The sequence below is a fragment of the Cervus elaphus genome, chromosome 28 (genome assembly GCF_910594005.1).
Source record: "Cervus elaphus chromosome 28, mCerEla1.1, whole genome shotgun sequence".
NCBI lineage: Eukaryota > Metazoa > Chordata > Mammalia > Artiodactyla > Cervidae > Cervus > Cervus elaphus.
In genome coordinates, this window is record NC_057842.1 from 46,735,537 (window position 1) to 46,753,099 (window position 17,563).

Genomic DNA, 17,563 nt, shown 5'->3' on the forward strand with positions numbered 1-17,563 from the left:
CCATAGATTAGAATGCTTAAAATTCTGTAAGAAGTACTGACAAAACCTAATCCTGGTCAAGATGCAGAGCAACTGGAATGCTCATATGTTGTTGGGAGGGAATTCAAAATGGTACAATCAGTCTGGAGAAAAATCTGGCAGGTTCTTATAAAGTTAAACATAAACTTACAACCAGATTATCCAGCAGTCTCACTCTTAGATAAATGAAAACTTATGTTCACACAGAAATCTGTACACAAATGTTTGCCAGCAGCTCTATTCATAATTGTCAAACTGAAACTACCTAAATGCCTTTCAGTAGATAAGTGGTAAAACAGTGCTATGTTCCTACAATGGAATACTACTAAACAATAACATTTCCTCATTCCTTCATTAGCCCCCATTGTCTGTGGGGGATATTAACACATTGCAGGATCCTGAGTAAATGCCTGAAACCATGAACACCACCAAAACCTATACATAAGATGTTTTTCTGTATACACACCTATGATAAAGTTTAATTTATAAATTAGGCAGGTGTGCTTAGTCACTCAGTCCTGTCTGACCCTGCAACCCCATGGACTGCAGCCTACCAGGCTCCTCTCTCCATGGATATTCTCCAGGCAAGAATACTGGAGTGGTTGCCATGTCCTTCTCCAGGTCATCTTCCCAACTCAAGAATCAAACCCAGATCTCCCACATTGCAGGCAGATTCTTTACCTTCTGAGCCACCAGGATATTAACAACAACTAATAAGAGAAACAGTATAACAATATAGTATAATAAAAGCTATATGAAAGTCTCTCTCACTCAAAACATCTTACTGTATAAATTTAATGCCTTTCTCATCTTAACCATGGACTTATCATGCACTGTGACCAAGACTTTTGCAGTTTGGTGTGCAACAGCAGAATTATCACAAACTTCCTTTTCCTTCTCACAATTTCACACACAGAACACTTCTTCACATCATATATTAGCATATGATTTTTTTTTCATTAAGTCAAGAACTTTCTCCTGTTCACTTAAAAGAAGCACTTCGTGCATGTTCTTTGTCAAATCCAAATTGCCTGCATCGCTACTCCTCTGCTTCAGAGCCATTAATAAGTTAAAAAAAGGGTTATGTGAACACAAGCACTGCAATATCATGACAGTCAACCTAGTATACAAGATGGCCACCAAGTGACCAGCGACAGTATATGCTGGACAAAGGGATGATACAGATCCCTGGTAGGACAAAGAAAATGTGGCCAGATTTCATCACACTACTCAGAAGAGTGCGTTTAAAACTCATGAATTGTTTATTTCTGGAATTTTCCATTTAATGTTTTTGACAGTTGTTGACCATGGATAACTTGGGGTTTCATGAAGCCCCAGAAAGCAAAACTGCAGGTAAGAGGGAAATACTGAATTGATATATTCAAAAACTTGGATAAATTTCAAAACCATTATGTTGAGTAAAATAAGTCAGTTTCAAAAGGTTGCAAATGAACTAAGTCCAAATTAGTAGAAAGAAGAAAATAAAGACCACTAAATAGACAATAGAAAAGATAAATGAAACTGATATTTCAAAAAGATAAACAAAACAGACAAAGCTTGAGCCAAACTTAAGAGAACTCAAATAAAATTGGAAACGAAAGAAAAGACATTACAAGTGATACAACAGAAATACAAAGATTATAAAAGACTACTATGAGCAATTATACACAAACAAACAAATTGGCTTCCCTGGTGGCTGAGATGGTAAAGAATCCTCCTGCGAAGGCAAGAGACATGGGTTCGATCCATGCGTTGGGAAGATCCTCTGGAGAAGGAAAGGGCAACCCACTCCAGTATTCTTGCCTGGGAAATCCCATGAAGAAAGGAGCCTGACGGGCTATAGTCCATGAGGTCGCAAAAGAACTGGACACAAGTTAGTGACTAACTAACAACAACAAATTGGAGAAACTAAAATAAATAGATAAATTCCAAGAAACTTGCAACCTACCAAGCCTGGATCATGAAGAAAGAAAATCTAAGCATATGTTACTAGTAAGAGTCAGTAATCAAAACAGACTGTATCAGTAATCAAAAAATCACACCTTATCATTCCCATCAAAATAAACAATTTTTTAATAGAACTCTAATATAAATTCATATGAAAGGTCCCCAAGTCTCCCCTGGCAACCACCAATCTGTTTTCTGTTTACAAAACCTTGGTTTTTGTTTTTAGATTCTGTACATAAGGGAGATTATATAGTATTTGCAAGGTAAATCATATCATATTTGATCATATACTATTTGATCATATGGTATTTTACTTATATGTATATTATGTAAAAAATACACACAAACACACATACATATGTATATTTCACAAGTTGAAACAGATATTTCCTATCTATTTGAGAAAAAAGATTAATATGGTAAATATACAAAGAGAATGTGAGATAACAAGAAAAATATTGGTCTCTGCCCCTAGTTCCTGGCACAGAGCTCCTAAAACCCTTGTAATTTCATAAGTGATAAGAACACTACGAGTACCTCTTTTTCTGGTATCAGTTTTTGACCTCTGTTCCTGACAGAGGGCTCTTAAAACTCTTGTAATTTCCTACATGATAGGAAGGTCTTCTATTTAATGAGGTGACAGACACTGAGTGGGCTCCTAGATGGCTCATGAGTGAGGCTGGTCACTGGAAAGACCAAGCTATGATCAGAAGCTTGGAATTTTTAGCCCTATCCCAATTTTCTTGAGAGAAGTGAAAGGGGCTGAAAATCAAGTCTATGTGATGAAATCTCCATAAAATTCCAAAAGTAAAGATCCAGAGAGCTCCCAGGTTGGCATACACATCCACACTGGGAGGATGAAGCGCCCAAACCCCTGGGAACAGAATCTCCTATGCTTGGGACCCTTCTCGACCTCACCCTGTGTAAAATATCTCTATCTGTATCCTTTATCTGCTGCTACCATAATCTTTAATAAACTGGTAAATGTAAGGGTTTCTCTAAGTTCTGTGAGCTGCGGTAGCAAATCAATCAAACCTGAAGAGGGGGTCTTGGAAATCTCTGATTTATAGCCAACTCAGAAAGAAGTTGCAAGGCAATCAGCATCTGAAATATGGTAGGATGGTCCAGTAGGACAGAGCCCTTAACCTGTGGGACCTGACACTATCTCTAGGTAGATGTTGTCAGAACTGAGTTCAACTGTAGAATATCCAGCTGGATTGTCAAGAATTGCTTGGTGTGGGGAAAAACCGCCGCATATTTGGTGATCAGAAGTTAAATGTTCTGTGTAAAAGTAACGGAGACAGGAAGGAGGGAAGCACAACATGGAAGAACTGAGTTTTTTCAGCAGAGGAAAGAGGAAAACTGAGATTTTTTTTTTTCTAAAGAGAGAACTTATAAATCAACAATAACAAATGAGCATCTCAGAAGAAATAAGCAAAGGACAAAGAACATGCAATTCATAGAAGAAAAAAATAAAAATGAAAATTAACATATGAAAATATATGTAACCTTAGTCAAAGCATGCAAAGGAAAAAAATGACCTGCATTTCTTAACCTATGTAATTGGAAAAAATTTAAAAGATGACATTGTTCAATGAACAGTCTAAAAGGGGTTATCCATTGACCTTATTTCTAAAGAACAGTTTGGAAATAGATATCAGAATTTTTAAGGGCATAGTCTCTGATCCAGATTTTTCAGTATTAGAGATGTATCCCTTAATGACAGAATCAGACAATTTTTTAAATGTACATATAAACATTCTTACTACGGTGCTATTGGTAAATTAAAAAATATTGGAAATAGCCTAAATTTAACAATTACATTAATTTATCAGAGCCTTGTTTAAATTTTGTTACATTCACACAGTGGGAATTTATGTAGATGATAAAGACTGACATGAAATGTTCCACAATACACTGTTAAGTGAAAAAATTGCAAAATCAAAAATATTGCACATATATGATTCCCACCCACCTGTAGTTAAGATATTTGGTGATTTTTTTATATTTGAATTTTCAGTAGTGAATTATCTTTCAAAACAGTCAAAACAATAAATGTACTCTCATTTGAAAAAAACAGGTGAAGTGTTAGGATGTACTGAAGGGCACCTACCTCCGTCTATTGGGAACTTCACCTCTCTGAACAGTCTGGTGGAAACAGTGGTTAAGGGACTGCCCAGTGCCTAATGCGGCAGGCGCAGTTAAATATATTCTGCAGAGAGTTCAAATCTTGCAAATTGCAAGATAGCCTATATTTCTGATAAATTCTATTCAAACACTCAGTGGTGGCATTTTATTTTATTGTGGCTAGATTCAATAGCATGATAAAAATATAAATTGAGATTTTAGAAATCTTTTCCAAATAAAATAAACTCACAGGCTAACAAAGTAGAATGGTTACCTGTCTCCCTTTGGTTTTCTTTTCTGTAGTGTCTTCCCTTTGGGTCTTCTTTCGCTTCCTAAACAGGGACTCCCACCAGGTCCTGTTACCCGTATTGATTCAAGGCCTTTGGAAGATTTTTTAAATGTGAATTCCACTGGTTCTCCTTCTTTTAGGCTTCTAAATCCTTCCATGAATAATTTGCTCTGAGAAGAGCAGAAGAGGAAGAGAGAAAAACAGATTATGATTATTATTAATGCTTTATAAATTATCTCGTGATTTTAAGATCAACATAGCAAGACATCTCCAGTTATTCATTATTAAATATAAAATCATTTTTTTTCCAAGTTCAGTGAAAGGCATACCATTTAAAAGTTTCCTGTTGTAATAATGCTGGCAGTGAAAAGAATAAACTCATACCATTTCATAAAGAATCTGCCTGCTTCTGCTAATGCAGGAGATGTAAGAGACAAGGGTTGAATCAGTGGGTTGGGGAGATCCCTTGGAGGAGGAAATGGCAACCCACTCCAGTATTCTTGCCTGGGAAATCCCATGGTCAGAGGAGCCTGGAGGGCTACAGTCCATGGGGTCGCAAAGAGTCTAAAAGGGACACAGAGACTAAACAACAATCACCCTAAAGTCTACCAATGGGAAACTGATTAAATACATTATAATAAAGCTATATAATATAATACCACTGAGTAATTAAAAGATCTACATGTATTAATGTGGGCAAGATAAATATGTAATACTGCTGAGTAAAAACATTAAGGGGAAAAACAGTGTATCTACCATAATATTGTCTATACAGAGAAGTTTTTAAAAGGTTCACGTTTACTTATATAGTTATGGGGTCTGGAATAACTGATAGCAAATTATAAAGTCATTTTCTCCAATCTTTTTTGGGGGGAAAGTGGGGAAACTCTTGGATACACACATTATTGGACTGTTATAGCCTTTCTTTTTTTTAATTTGAAAGATAACTTGATTTTTTTTTAAATTTCCTGATTGGAAAAATGTAACTTAGGTTACAAATAATAATCAGCTCTTTGACCCGATGTGCCAATTCAAACAATACTAAAGTAATTAAATCATTCTAATTTTATTTATTTTTTCGAATTCCCTTGTGTGCATTTAACAGATCTAGTTTCAAGTACCATGCAGCAGTTCTTAAAGAATTTTTTGAATTGGGGGGGGGGGAAGGAAGTCAATCTGAATATGGTAAGTAGGAGACCGTGATTCAAGTCCAATTATTTAAGTCAACATTATGCAGCTTTGAATGAGTCAATGATCTCTTTATCGAATTTATCTGTAAATTTAAGGAACAGTGTTCTGAGGAACAATGGTTCGGAAAAAGATTTCATGAGAAAAGGATGGTGGTAAAATACGTTTGTGAATTGCTGCGAAATGTAGTTTCCTCTTGGCTGGATCATGTATGTGTGCATGTGTGTGCTCAGTTGCTCAGTCACGTCCAACTCTTCTCAACCCCGTGGACTGTAGCCCACCAGGCTCCTCTGTCCATGGGATTCTCCAGGCAAGAATATTGGAGTAGGTTGCCATTTCCTCCGCCAGGAGAACTTCCCAACCCAGGGACTGAACCCAGGTCGCCTGAATCTCCAGCACTGTAGGCAGATTCTTTACTGCTATTAGCCTATTTAAGTCTCTGATATTTCATACCCTCCCCCACCTCCACTTAAAAATCTTGTTTAACGATGTTTAACCCAGCAAATTCTCAACCTAATTGTTCCTAGAGACCTTTCTTAGATGTAACTACAGATGACTAACATACTTAGAGAAATGCTGAATTAGAGAACTTTCTTAACTTTCCCAAGTTATGAATCTAAAGGCAGCTAAATAATTACATGGAAAAGATAAAACCAATACTTCAAACTCCAATGCAAAAGGAGAATACTCATTGTGAAGGTAATACAACACACAAAACAGGGTTTTTTATTGCCACTTAATTTTTTTAATTGAAGGATATTTGCTCTACAGAAATTTGTGATTTTCTGTTATACATCAACAAGAATCAGTCACAACAACACCCATGTCTCCTCCCTCCCCATCCCACCCTTTTAGGTTGTCATAGAGCCCCCAAAACAGGTTGTTTTTTTTTTAAACAAGTTTCTCATGCAGGTAATCTGACACTGAGAAGTCCTTCATGTGGAAGTATAATTTGGCATCACTTTTTCTGCTCTCTGATGCTATGTAGCAATCAGAAGAAAAAAAAAATCACCACTGCCTATACACTATACAACTGTTTAAAAATTGTTTTTAGAGCTTTATATAGTATTTCCAAATCTTCTATTTTTTTCTCCTAAGCTCCCTCCTCACTAATTATAAATAGTCCTTTACTTTCATTCCCTTCCCCGCCCCCCCCATAAAGTGCAGATTATCAACTCAGATGAAGTGGAGCATAGGTCAACTACTACAATTGAGAAGGAAGAAATAGCAATTTTAATTAGAGCTATCATATGTTCATGCTTTGTTTGTGTAATCAAAATTCTGTCACTTATTTCCTCATAGTTCCTAGTATATGGGTGCACTTAATTTGATTTCATTTTCTACTATTACAATTCTTGATACGGATCATTTGTAATTGAACTGCTTTTCCAAATCTAAACTAAAATCCTGCTCTTACTTCTATTCTTCATGATATTCTGAAAGAAAACTTTTTTCCATTCTATCCTATACTCCCATCCTTCCCCAAATGAGCACAGAAGGCAATTTGGATTCACAATAAGTGACCAAAAAAAAATCCCTAAGAAACTAGAATGGCTTTGCAAGAGAAGGATGAGAATTCACAAAGAATATTCTATCTTTGCTATTATACCAAAATTGCTGCTACATAAGTGGGAAGGATTTGTTGGAAGATGGGGAATTAGCTCATTTTATTTCTTCAAAAAAATCAACTTCTTGTCTCAGCAATTTTTATTAAAGGTGCCTCCATTTTTCCAGTCACACTGGTTCCAATCTTACATTTATCCAGTCATTTATTGAATTGCGTGCATCCTTTCATTCACCTGCCCCAACCATTTCTCTGGATTGCCAGTGCCCTACTTCTGGTCCTAACTACCTTCTACCTGGCTGAGTATAATAGCTTCCTTATTGGGATTTCAGCATCAGGTCTCCTCTCTTATCCTTAGCTACTTCAACACCTGTGTATGTTCTCTGAATCAACTGTAACCGGTTGGTCTCCCTGTCTCAAAAATTTACAATACTTGTCTTAAATTGTAGGTGAGACTACTCACAATGTTACCTCTAGGTATATTTTCTACTTCCTTTCCCATTACTCTAAGAAAGCTGGCTGACTTAGCTTCCCTGGTGGCTAAGTGGTAAAGAATCCACCTGCCCATGCAGGAGAAGCAGGTTTGATCCCTGGGTCAGAAAGATCCCCTGTAAGAGGAAATGGCAACTCACTGCAGTATTATTGCCTAGAAAATTCCATGGACAGAGGAGCCTGGTGAGCTACAGTCCATGAGGTTGCAAAGAGTCAGACATGACTGAGCAACTGAGCACACATGTGCAACTTGCACTTTCTTAAACACACTTCATGTTTTCTCATCTCTATATCACAACTTAGGCTGATGGGGGTATATTATTCTCTTCATTGCTGCTGTCTATCAAAATCTTACTCAAGAGTGAAGTATCATAACTCATATGATCCTTTATGCATTCATTCTCAATTGCCCAGGTCATAAATTCTCTTCTCTTTCACCTAATTGATTCTTTTATCTAGTTTTTACAATATACACCTACATAACGTGGTATTTGTGTACGCCTTTATTTGCACTTTTGGATTTATCTTCTCCTGAAAGCCAGGGGTTGTGACATATATATCTTAGTATTTCCCAAAGGACTTAGCCTAATACCTGCAAACAACTATCATTCAGTAAGTACTTAAAGAATCCCAGATTTAGTATCAATAAGATCATTAATGATTATTTAGTCCAAACCTCACTTGAAAAAAAGGTGGACTGAATTATAAAGAGTTAAGTGAATTGCTCATGCCAAGTCAAATTTCTCAGCTGCTATTTCTGCTATTTAAAATAACTTCTACTTTTAGTGTCAAGGTTACACCACACATGGTACCTTTGGAATAAAATGCTGATAGGATTACAATGACTCATGGTAATACATTATTCTCTGACTCCTTTCAGAGGTTTAAAGTGCAAGTGTTAGTCGCTCAGTCATGTCCAACTCTTTGGGACCCCATGGACTGGAGACCGCCAGGCTCCTCTGTCCCTGGGACTCTCCAGGCAAGAATACTACAGTGGGTAGCCATTCCCTTCTCCAGGGGATCTTCCCAACCCAGGGATCGAACCTGGATGTCCTGCATTGCAGGTGGATTCTTTACCATCTGAGCCACCAGGGAAGGCATTCAGAGATTAATATGGATCTATTTTTCTTGTTCTTCCTTCTTCGAATATCCTCTAATCACTCTCATTGATATGCTTCACAATACATGATATTCTGCCTGTAAGAACCAAGAAATGCAGATTTATGTAGATTTTTATTCAATCTACATGTAAGACTTGCTTAAGGAGAAACATTTGGTGTTTGGGCTTACACTGTCATATGTGACATCTGTTTGGACAGAATAGGCATTTATTTTTTATAGGAAGGAATCACAATTGTTGAATAAATAAATGAACAAAGGAATGACCACAAAAATATAGAAGCATTTAGAAGCTGCAGACATGCCTGCTAAAGATATCAGGCACTTATAAAGGGGATAGGCTGATTTTGAATGTGCTCATATTAAGTTAACCATCTAACACCTCTAAGACTCCCCTTTCTCCCACTTCGCTTTATTCCACATTTTAAAATTCATCTTGGAAAAAAAATTATTTCAGAATTATAAAAATACTGATGCTCAATTGTCTTGCTATGTTCCTTTTCTTCCTCTCAATTGTTTTTAATTGATTTTCAAATGATAGAAACATGGAGTCAAATCAGAGTGGTCCAAATACTATACTTTGCCAAGTATTCTACCTATGGTTCTAGTTAGTAATGAGATTCCTTATCTCTTTTGGCATATGCATTTTCTCTCCAACTAGACTGGGAAGGCAATGAAGTGTTGCCACAGTTTTATACTTGATTCTCCTTAGAGAAGCGTAAGCTGACTTCCAATTTAAGATGGCAGGCTGAATAAACATGTCTCATATTACTCTTTAAAAGCCATGAAAACTAACAATAAAATAATAAAAAGAAATTCACAATAAGGAAGAGAATAAGAGGAGTGCCATCAAGAAATAGCAGACTTAAAGAAATTTCTGGAAATAGGAAAGATTGCTGACTGATCAACCAAGTTGAAGGAGCCATACTCTAGGGAAACTCATAAAAGGACCTGCAGCAGAAGTAGGAACCAGCATTCCTAACAGAACTCAAAGAGACTGTGCTAAGACACTACATGTACTATGAAAACAGAAGGGTTAATGGAAAGTTTGTATATAGACTAGATGCCCATTTAATTCTCTCACCCTTCTCCCCACCTACACATGTGGAAACAGGCAAACAATATCCCAGTGCAAGTAATGTGAGACTCTTAAGAAACTAAAGGAAATATCTGGATAACTTGTGAAATACTGGATACTGCACACAAATCTCTATTCATTCTGACAGTTAGGAAGCTGTTGGTAAATGAGTTGTCTCCCTACCTACCCACTCAACTTTAAATCATTCCTATCCCTTATTCTTATATGTCCCCCATTCATACATCTGAAGGATCAACCAAGAACCACCAAACATGCAGCATAATGAAGAAAAGTCAAGATAAATGAAGAAACAAAAGAAAATTTATCCACCATCTAATTAATATCTCCAGATATTTGAGACAATATACTATCAATAAAACAAGAACAAACACAATCAGAGAAATTTAAAAATACTCAGATAGTTAAAAATGACTGTTGAAATTATGAGTTGGAAATAAACATTTAAGAAAATCTCTCAGCACATAGAATAAACATAAATAGATCCCCAAAATATATAAAAGAAAGAAGAAACAAAGGATGAATCCAAAAGGGCAAATATCCAAATCTTGGACTAGGGGGTCCAGGAAAAAGAATACAAAAGATGGAGGAAGATAAACTATGAAATGAATAGTATGAGAAAATTTCCCAGTGCTAAGGGGAATGCCAAGGAGAAGCTTATAGTGGGTAAAGCATATTTTATGGAATATATATCATGGAAGCTTTTACATGTCAGCTACATTTTTGCATGCATGGAGAGTAAGATTTCAATGGGGAGTGAAGACAGTAATCCAAAGTGAGCTAATGGTTTAACCACGTGCATGTACAGCAAGAATAATTAATAGATATCTGGGGAAGGCAAGAAGCTTACTTTAAGTATATTAGTGTGAAAAGGGTGACCAAAATGAGGCTGGAAAATGCAAGTTAAAGCTAGAAAATGGAAAACTTTGACTGATATCCTAAGCATTTTACTCTGTGTAACATAAACAACGATACTTTTTTGCTTTCACAAGTTGCAAGGTCAAATCTGTGTTTTAAAAAATATGTAAATTTTTCGGCAATACCATGGATGCATGGAGACATGAGCAATGTATGCCAGTTACAGGTGGATACCTGTTATAAGGTAACAGTCACAGTCTTAGCAAGAGAGGGTTACAACTAAACTGAAAAATTAAAAGAGGAACTGGTTTTGCAAAACACATTCTGAGTCATACATATCACCTGGTATAAATTATCACTTGCCCCATAAACAAATAATTGGTAAATGGATAGTTATGTTATAGGAGTAACACAAACATCTTTGCAAGACTGCTCCAAGTGTTTCATCACAGGAAACACAGTGTTATCTGTTGATAACACTGTCCACTGGAAGACAATAACTCTAAAAATCAAAATTTGGCATTTTTTAAAACCACCACTCCCTGAACAGGCCAATTAATACCTTCTTGATAGTTGGCTTACCCTAATAACAACAGACTTAAGTGATTCACTTCATTGTTAGATAGTATAATAAGAATACAATTAAAAATCAAGTTGTAGAAAAATTTCAGTTCAATAAAGCTGGGTGATAACAGGTTTGTTAGAAAAAAAATTCTTGAATATCTGATAATATTAGGAGGTAAAAGTGCTGAGAAGTCCAATATATTGTTTCTTTCAATATTTTTATATATTTTTAAAGGCAAAGACTATTTTTTCTAAGGTATCAGTGGAAAACTAAACAATGAAGGGCAAATATACAGTAGAGATACTACACAATATGCATGAGTAATAGTCAAGATTCTTAACTTGATTCTTAACTTAATTCTTAAAGACTATATGCTTTTGATCTGCAGCCAAGATACTCCAAGAATCATTAAGTCTGAAGTCTGAACAATAACGCAACGAAAATATCATCAGACTAAGTATTAGGAGATCTGGTATCTAGCCTTAGCACAATCTTGCACAATGGACAAATTGCTTACGACTGAGTGGATCTCTTTCTTTTCTTTCTGTTATAGGACACAGGTCTCTATCCTTTGTTAAAATATATTTTTTAAATTCTATAACTTCACTCTGTCTATGTGGACATAAATTAAAATGAATGAGTATATATTTTTTAGTCAATGCACAGATTTCCCTTTATGCTTTCTTATTATTTCCCAATTTACTAAAGAGGAACAAGACTTTAGCTCTTAAACTTAAGTCAAATCCCTTAACAAAAGAGAAGCTAAAAGAAGTATGGTGGCGCTGCAGAAGTGAATGTTTACTGAGCTTTATCTAAACAGATAAAATTCAGCTTAGCCCGAGTCAGATCATTCAATTTCACATAAATAGGATTAAAAATAATGAGTTTTATACTTTTCTTGATATTAAAGTGAATCTTAACTAAGTTCCTTCACCTGATCTGTACTTCAAAACTGAGAAGGTTACACTAAAACTGACGACATTGCTAGTCCAGTGGTTAAGAATCCACCTTCCAGTGCAAGGAACATGGGTTCAGTCTCTGGTCTGGGAAGATTCCACATGCCACAGGGCAGCTAGGTCCATGCACTGCAGTTACTGAAGACCACACGCCCTAGAGGCCATGCTCGCAATCAAGAGCAGCCACTGCAATGAGAAACCCAAGCACTGCAATGAAGAATTGCCCCTGCTGGCTGTAACTAAAGAAAGCCCACATGCAACAACAAATAGCACAGACAATAAATAAGTAAAAATATAAAATAAATATATATATATTTTAAGTTTTTTAAAAAGAGACATAATGGAAAGCAGGCAGAGGTTAAAGTTGGATTTGAATACTGGTTTAAATCCTAATTCTACTACTTACAACCTCACATTGCATGACCAGAGACATGTTAAAAACTCCTATGCCTAAGTTTCTTTATCTACCAACTGGGGATAATATTATCAAGAAATAAAAAACATCTACTACTCAGTGGACATGATTTTGAGCAAACCCTGGGAGATAGTGAAGGACAGGGAAGCCTGGCATGCTATATAGTCCACGGCAGCAGAAAGAGTCAGACAGGACAGAGTGAACAACACCAGTTATTATTAGATTCTAGGTAATTAATGTAATAAAATGCCTAGCACAGTGCTTAGCAGGCTGAATAGCAGCTCAATAAATGGTTTATACTATTTCTGTAAGCATTCACTCTGCATATGGGAGAGAGGTAAGAGAAAACAAACAGGTTCAAGAATCTATTCAAAAACAAGCACTGTCTCCACTACAGTAAAGCAGCATGGTACTGGCACAAAAACAGATATATGGATCAATGGAACAGAATAGAGAATCCAGAAATAAACCTACACACCCATGGTCAGTTAATCTTGACAAAGGAGGAAAGAATATACAATGGAGAAAAGACAGTTTGTTCAGCAGGCGGTATTGAAAGAGATGGACAGTCAGTGCAAATCAATGAAGTCAGAACACACCCTCACACGATACACAAAGATAAAGTCAATGCCTTAAAGACTTAAATATAAGAAATGACATCACAGAACTCCTAGAAGAGAATACAGACAAAATAGTCTCTGACATTAGTCATACCAATATTTTCTTAGTCTGAGACAATAAAAATAAAAGCAAAAATTAACAAATGGGATCTAAACAAATTTATTAACTTTTGCACAGCCAAGGAAACCATAAAAAAAATGAAGACAACTTACAAAGTGGGAGAAAATATTTGCAAGCAATGCAATTGACAAGGGCTTAATTTCCAAAATATACATTAGCTCATACAACTCAAAAACAAAAATACAAACAAGTCAATGAAAAAATAGGCAGAAGACTTAAATAGACAGTTCCCCAAAAAAGACGTGTAGATGACCAATTAAGACACTCAACATTACTAATGATTAGAGAAATGTAAACCAAACGTACAATGATGTATTGCCTCATACCAGTCAAATGGTCATCATTAAGAAGCCTACAAATAATAAAGGCTAGAAAGGGTGTGGAGAAAAGGAAAGCATACTACCGTGTTGGTGGGAATGTAAACTGGTACAGCCACAGTGGAAAACAGTACGGCAGTTCCTTAAAAAAGCTAAGAATAGAGCTGCCATGCAATCCAGCAATCCCACTCCAGAAAAACTCTAATTCAAAAAGATACATGCACCCCTTTATTCAAAGCAGCACTACTTGTAACAGCCAAGACATTGGAACAACCCTAAATGTTGGTCAACAGGTGGATAAAGAAGACGTGGTATATATATATATATATATATATATATATATATATATAGAATACTAATCGGGCATAAAAAAGAATACAATAATGTCATTTGCAGCAACATGGATGGAACTAGAAATTAACTGAAGACAGATCTCTTCAGATTCTTCATTAACTGAAAACAGACGAAGACAGGTATCGTATGTCACTTATATGTGGAATGTAAAATATGACAGAAATGAATTTATTCATGAAATAGAAACTCACAGACATAGAAAACAAACTAAAGGTTACCAAAGAGGAAAGAGGGTGGGGGAGGGATAAATTAGGAGTCTGGAATTAGCAGATACAAACTGCCATATACAAAATAGATAAATAAGGTCCCACTGTATAGCACATGAAACTATATTCAATACTCTGTCATAAATCATAACGGAAAACAAAAACAAAAACACAAGTACTTTCTGAATGCTTTCATTTGATCCAACCTACCCTTACCTCTGACCCCCACTTGGCAAATGTCTGTACATTTCCAAGTTTCAGTTTAAACATTATCTCATCTTTAAATTTTTTCATGACATTGTTGAGCAAATACAGGTACTTTTTAATCATATATGGCATATATCACCATTTGAACACCTACCATTTTGTATTATCATGTGTTTTCTTAGAAGGCTACAAACTTCCCCAGAAGAAATACCACAAATTTTCATTTATATCCCCACCCCAAAACCATTTCTGAAACACAGCAGGTGTTTGATATATATTCAAGGCAGAGGAGGACAATCAGGCTGGTAGGGAGCAGAGGAAAGAGGGAGGGAGGAAGGACAAAGTATCTGTGACTTTGTCTCTTTTAGATGAGGACACGGAGAGGTAAAATCTGAATAATGGTAGAGCCATGACTCAAAGTCAGATCTTTTGACACCACAAGCCCTGTATGCCACAATGCCTAATGTAACATTCTCCAGAATATTTCAACTGTCCTTCAATATGAAGGTCAAAACTTTAGGCTTAGAACCTTGATGCTGCAGGCGCTGGCAGGCCTCCCTACTCAACTCCTGCTCTTCTTCTATTCCTTAATTATTTGGTTAAATATTTGCAAAAATTTTCTGAAAAACTTCCTAGCTGATACATTGAATTATAAGACATCCCCTGGAGGAGGGCATGGCAACCTACTCCAGTATTCTTGCCTGGAGAATTCTATGGACAAAGAAGCCTGGCAGGCTACAGTTCAAGAGGTCGCAAAGAGTTGGACATGACTGAACAAGTCACACTTCACTTCATCCATATATAATCTATGTCTATTAGGACAAAGTGATTAATTGTATTTTTTAAGATGTTCTTTTGGTCCTAAGTGATTTTTGTTCCAGTTCTATCAATTGCTGTGAATAACATATTTAAAAACCTCCAACTATGATTGGGCTTTGTCTGTTTCTCTTTATAATTCTGTCAATGTTTGATTTATACCTTTCAGAGCTCTATTACCAGATACATATTTATGATTGTTATGATTTATTGCATGCATGTATGCTAAGTCACTCCAGTCATATCTGACTCTTTGTGAACCTATGAACTGTAGCCTTCCAGGCTCCTCTGTCCATGGGATTCTTCAGACATGAATACTGGAGTGGGTTGCCATGCCCTCCTGCATGGGATCTTCCCCACCCAGGGATCAAATCTGTGTCTCCTGTAGCTCCTGGACTTCATTAAAATTTAAAATTTCTGTTCTGCAGAAGACAACGTCAAGAAAATAAGATATGCCACAGACAGAGAAAATTATGTGCAAAAGACACATCTGATAAAGGACTGTTATTCAAATATAAAAAGAACTCTGAAGACTGATCAGTAAGAAAATAAACACTCTGATTTTAAAATGGGCCAAAGATCTTAACAAATATCTCACTAAAAGATATACAGATAGCAAATGAACACATGAGAAGACACTCCATATTATATATCATCAGGGAAATGTAAATTAAAATGAAATATCATTATATATCTATTAGAATGCCCCAAATCTGGAACACTGACAATGCCAAATGCTGTCAAGGATATTAGGAACTTTTATTCATTGCTGGTGGGAAGACAATTTGGCAATTATTTAAAAACAACTAAACATACTCTTACCACCAAATCCAGCAACTGCATGACACTCCTTGGTGTCTACTCAAAGAAGCTGAAAATTTAAGTCTACACAAGAACCTTCACACAGACGTTTAATGCAGCTTTACTCATAACTGTCAAAACCTGGAAGCAACCAAGATGTCCTTCAGTAAGTGAATGGATAAATACAGACAATGGAACATCTAGACAACCAAATACTATTCACCATTGAAAAGAAATCAGCTATCAAGCCATGAAAAGACATGGCAGAACCTTAAATGCATATTATTAAGTAAAAGAAGCCAATCTAAAAAGGCTGTATATTGGCTGATTCCAATTACATAATTTTGTGGGAATAGTAAAAAGATCATTATTTTCCAGGGGTCTGTGGAAGCATGGCCGATTGAACAGCTAGAACACAGAAGACTTTTAGGACAGTGCAAACACTCTGTATGATACTATAACAATGGTATATATCATTATACATTTGACCAAACCCACAGAATATAAAACAGCCAAGAGTGAATCCTAAGGTAGATTATGGACTTTGTGCTATTATAATGTGTCACGCTAACACACAGCTGTAACAAATGTGCAACTCAAGCAGGAAATGTTGATAATGGGGGAGGCTAAGCATGTGTAGGAGCAGAGGGTATACAGAAAATCTCTATAGTTTTATCTCAGTTTGGCTATGAATCTAAAGCTACCTTAAAAAAACAAAGTCATAAAGGATATAACTTCAGTTCAGTTCAGTTGCTCAGTCGTGTCCGACTCTTTGTGACCCCATGAACCGCATCATGCCAAGCCTCCCTGTCCATCACCAATGCCGGGAGTTCACCCAAACCCATGTCCATTGAGTCAGTGATGCCATCCAACCATCTTATCCTCTATCGTCCCCTTCTCCTCCTGCCCTCAATCTTTCCCAGCATCAGGGTCTTCTCAAATGAGTCAGCTCTTCACATCAGGTGGCCAAAGTACTGGAGTTTCAGTTTCAGCATCAGTCCTTCCAATGAACACCCAGGACTGATCTCCTTTAGGATGGACTGGTTGGATCTCCTTGCAGTCCAAGGGACTCTCAAGAGTCCTCTCCAATACCACAGTTCAAAAGTATCAATTCTTCAGTGCTCAGCTTTCTTTACAGTCCAACTCTCACATCCATACATGACCACTGGAAAAACCATAGCCTTGACTAGATGAACCTTTGTTGGCAAAGTAATGTCTCTGCTTTTTAATGTGCTGTCTAGATTGGTCATACCTTTCCTTCCAAGGAGTAAGTGTCTTTGAATTTCATGGCTGCAATCACCATCTGCAGTGATTTTGGAGCCCAGAAAAATAAAGTCAGCCACTGTTTCCCCATCTCTTTGCCATGAAGTAATGGGACTGGATGCCATGATCTTAGTTTTCTGAATGTTGAGCTTTAAGCCAACGTTTTCACCCTCCTCTTTCACTTTCATCAAGAGGCTCTTTAGTTCTTCTTCACTTTCTGCCAT

At 36.5% G+C, this 17,563-nt stretch overlaps 1 protein-coding gene across 2 annotated transcripts in view; it reads right to left on the reverse strand.

Moving 5' to 3' along the window:
- Positions 1-17,563, reverse strand: part of LIN28B (lin-28 homolog B) — a 128,643-nt gene that overhangs the window by 43,395 nt on the left and 67,685 nt on the right. For both annotated transcript variants that reach the window (XM_043890260.1, XM_043890261.1), the window contains one exon: positions 4,367-4,551. In XM_043890260.1, the coding sequence (XP_043746195.1) occupies positions 4,367-4,551 (185 nt within the window). The remainder of the gene's footprint in view (positions 1-4,366; positions 4,552-17,563) is intronic.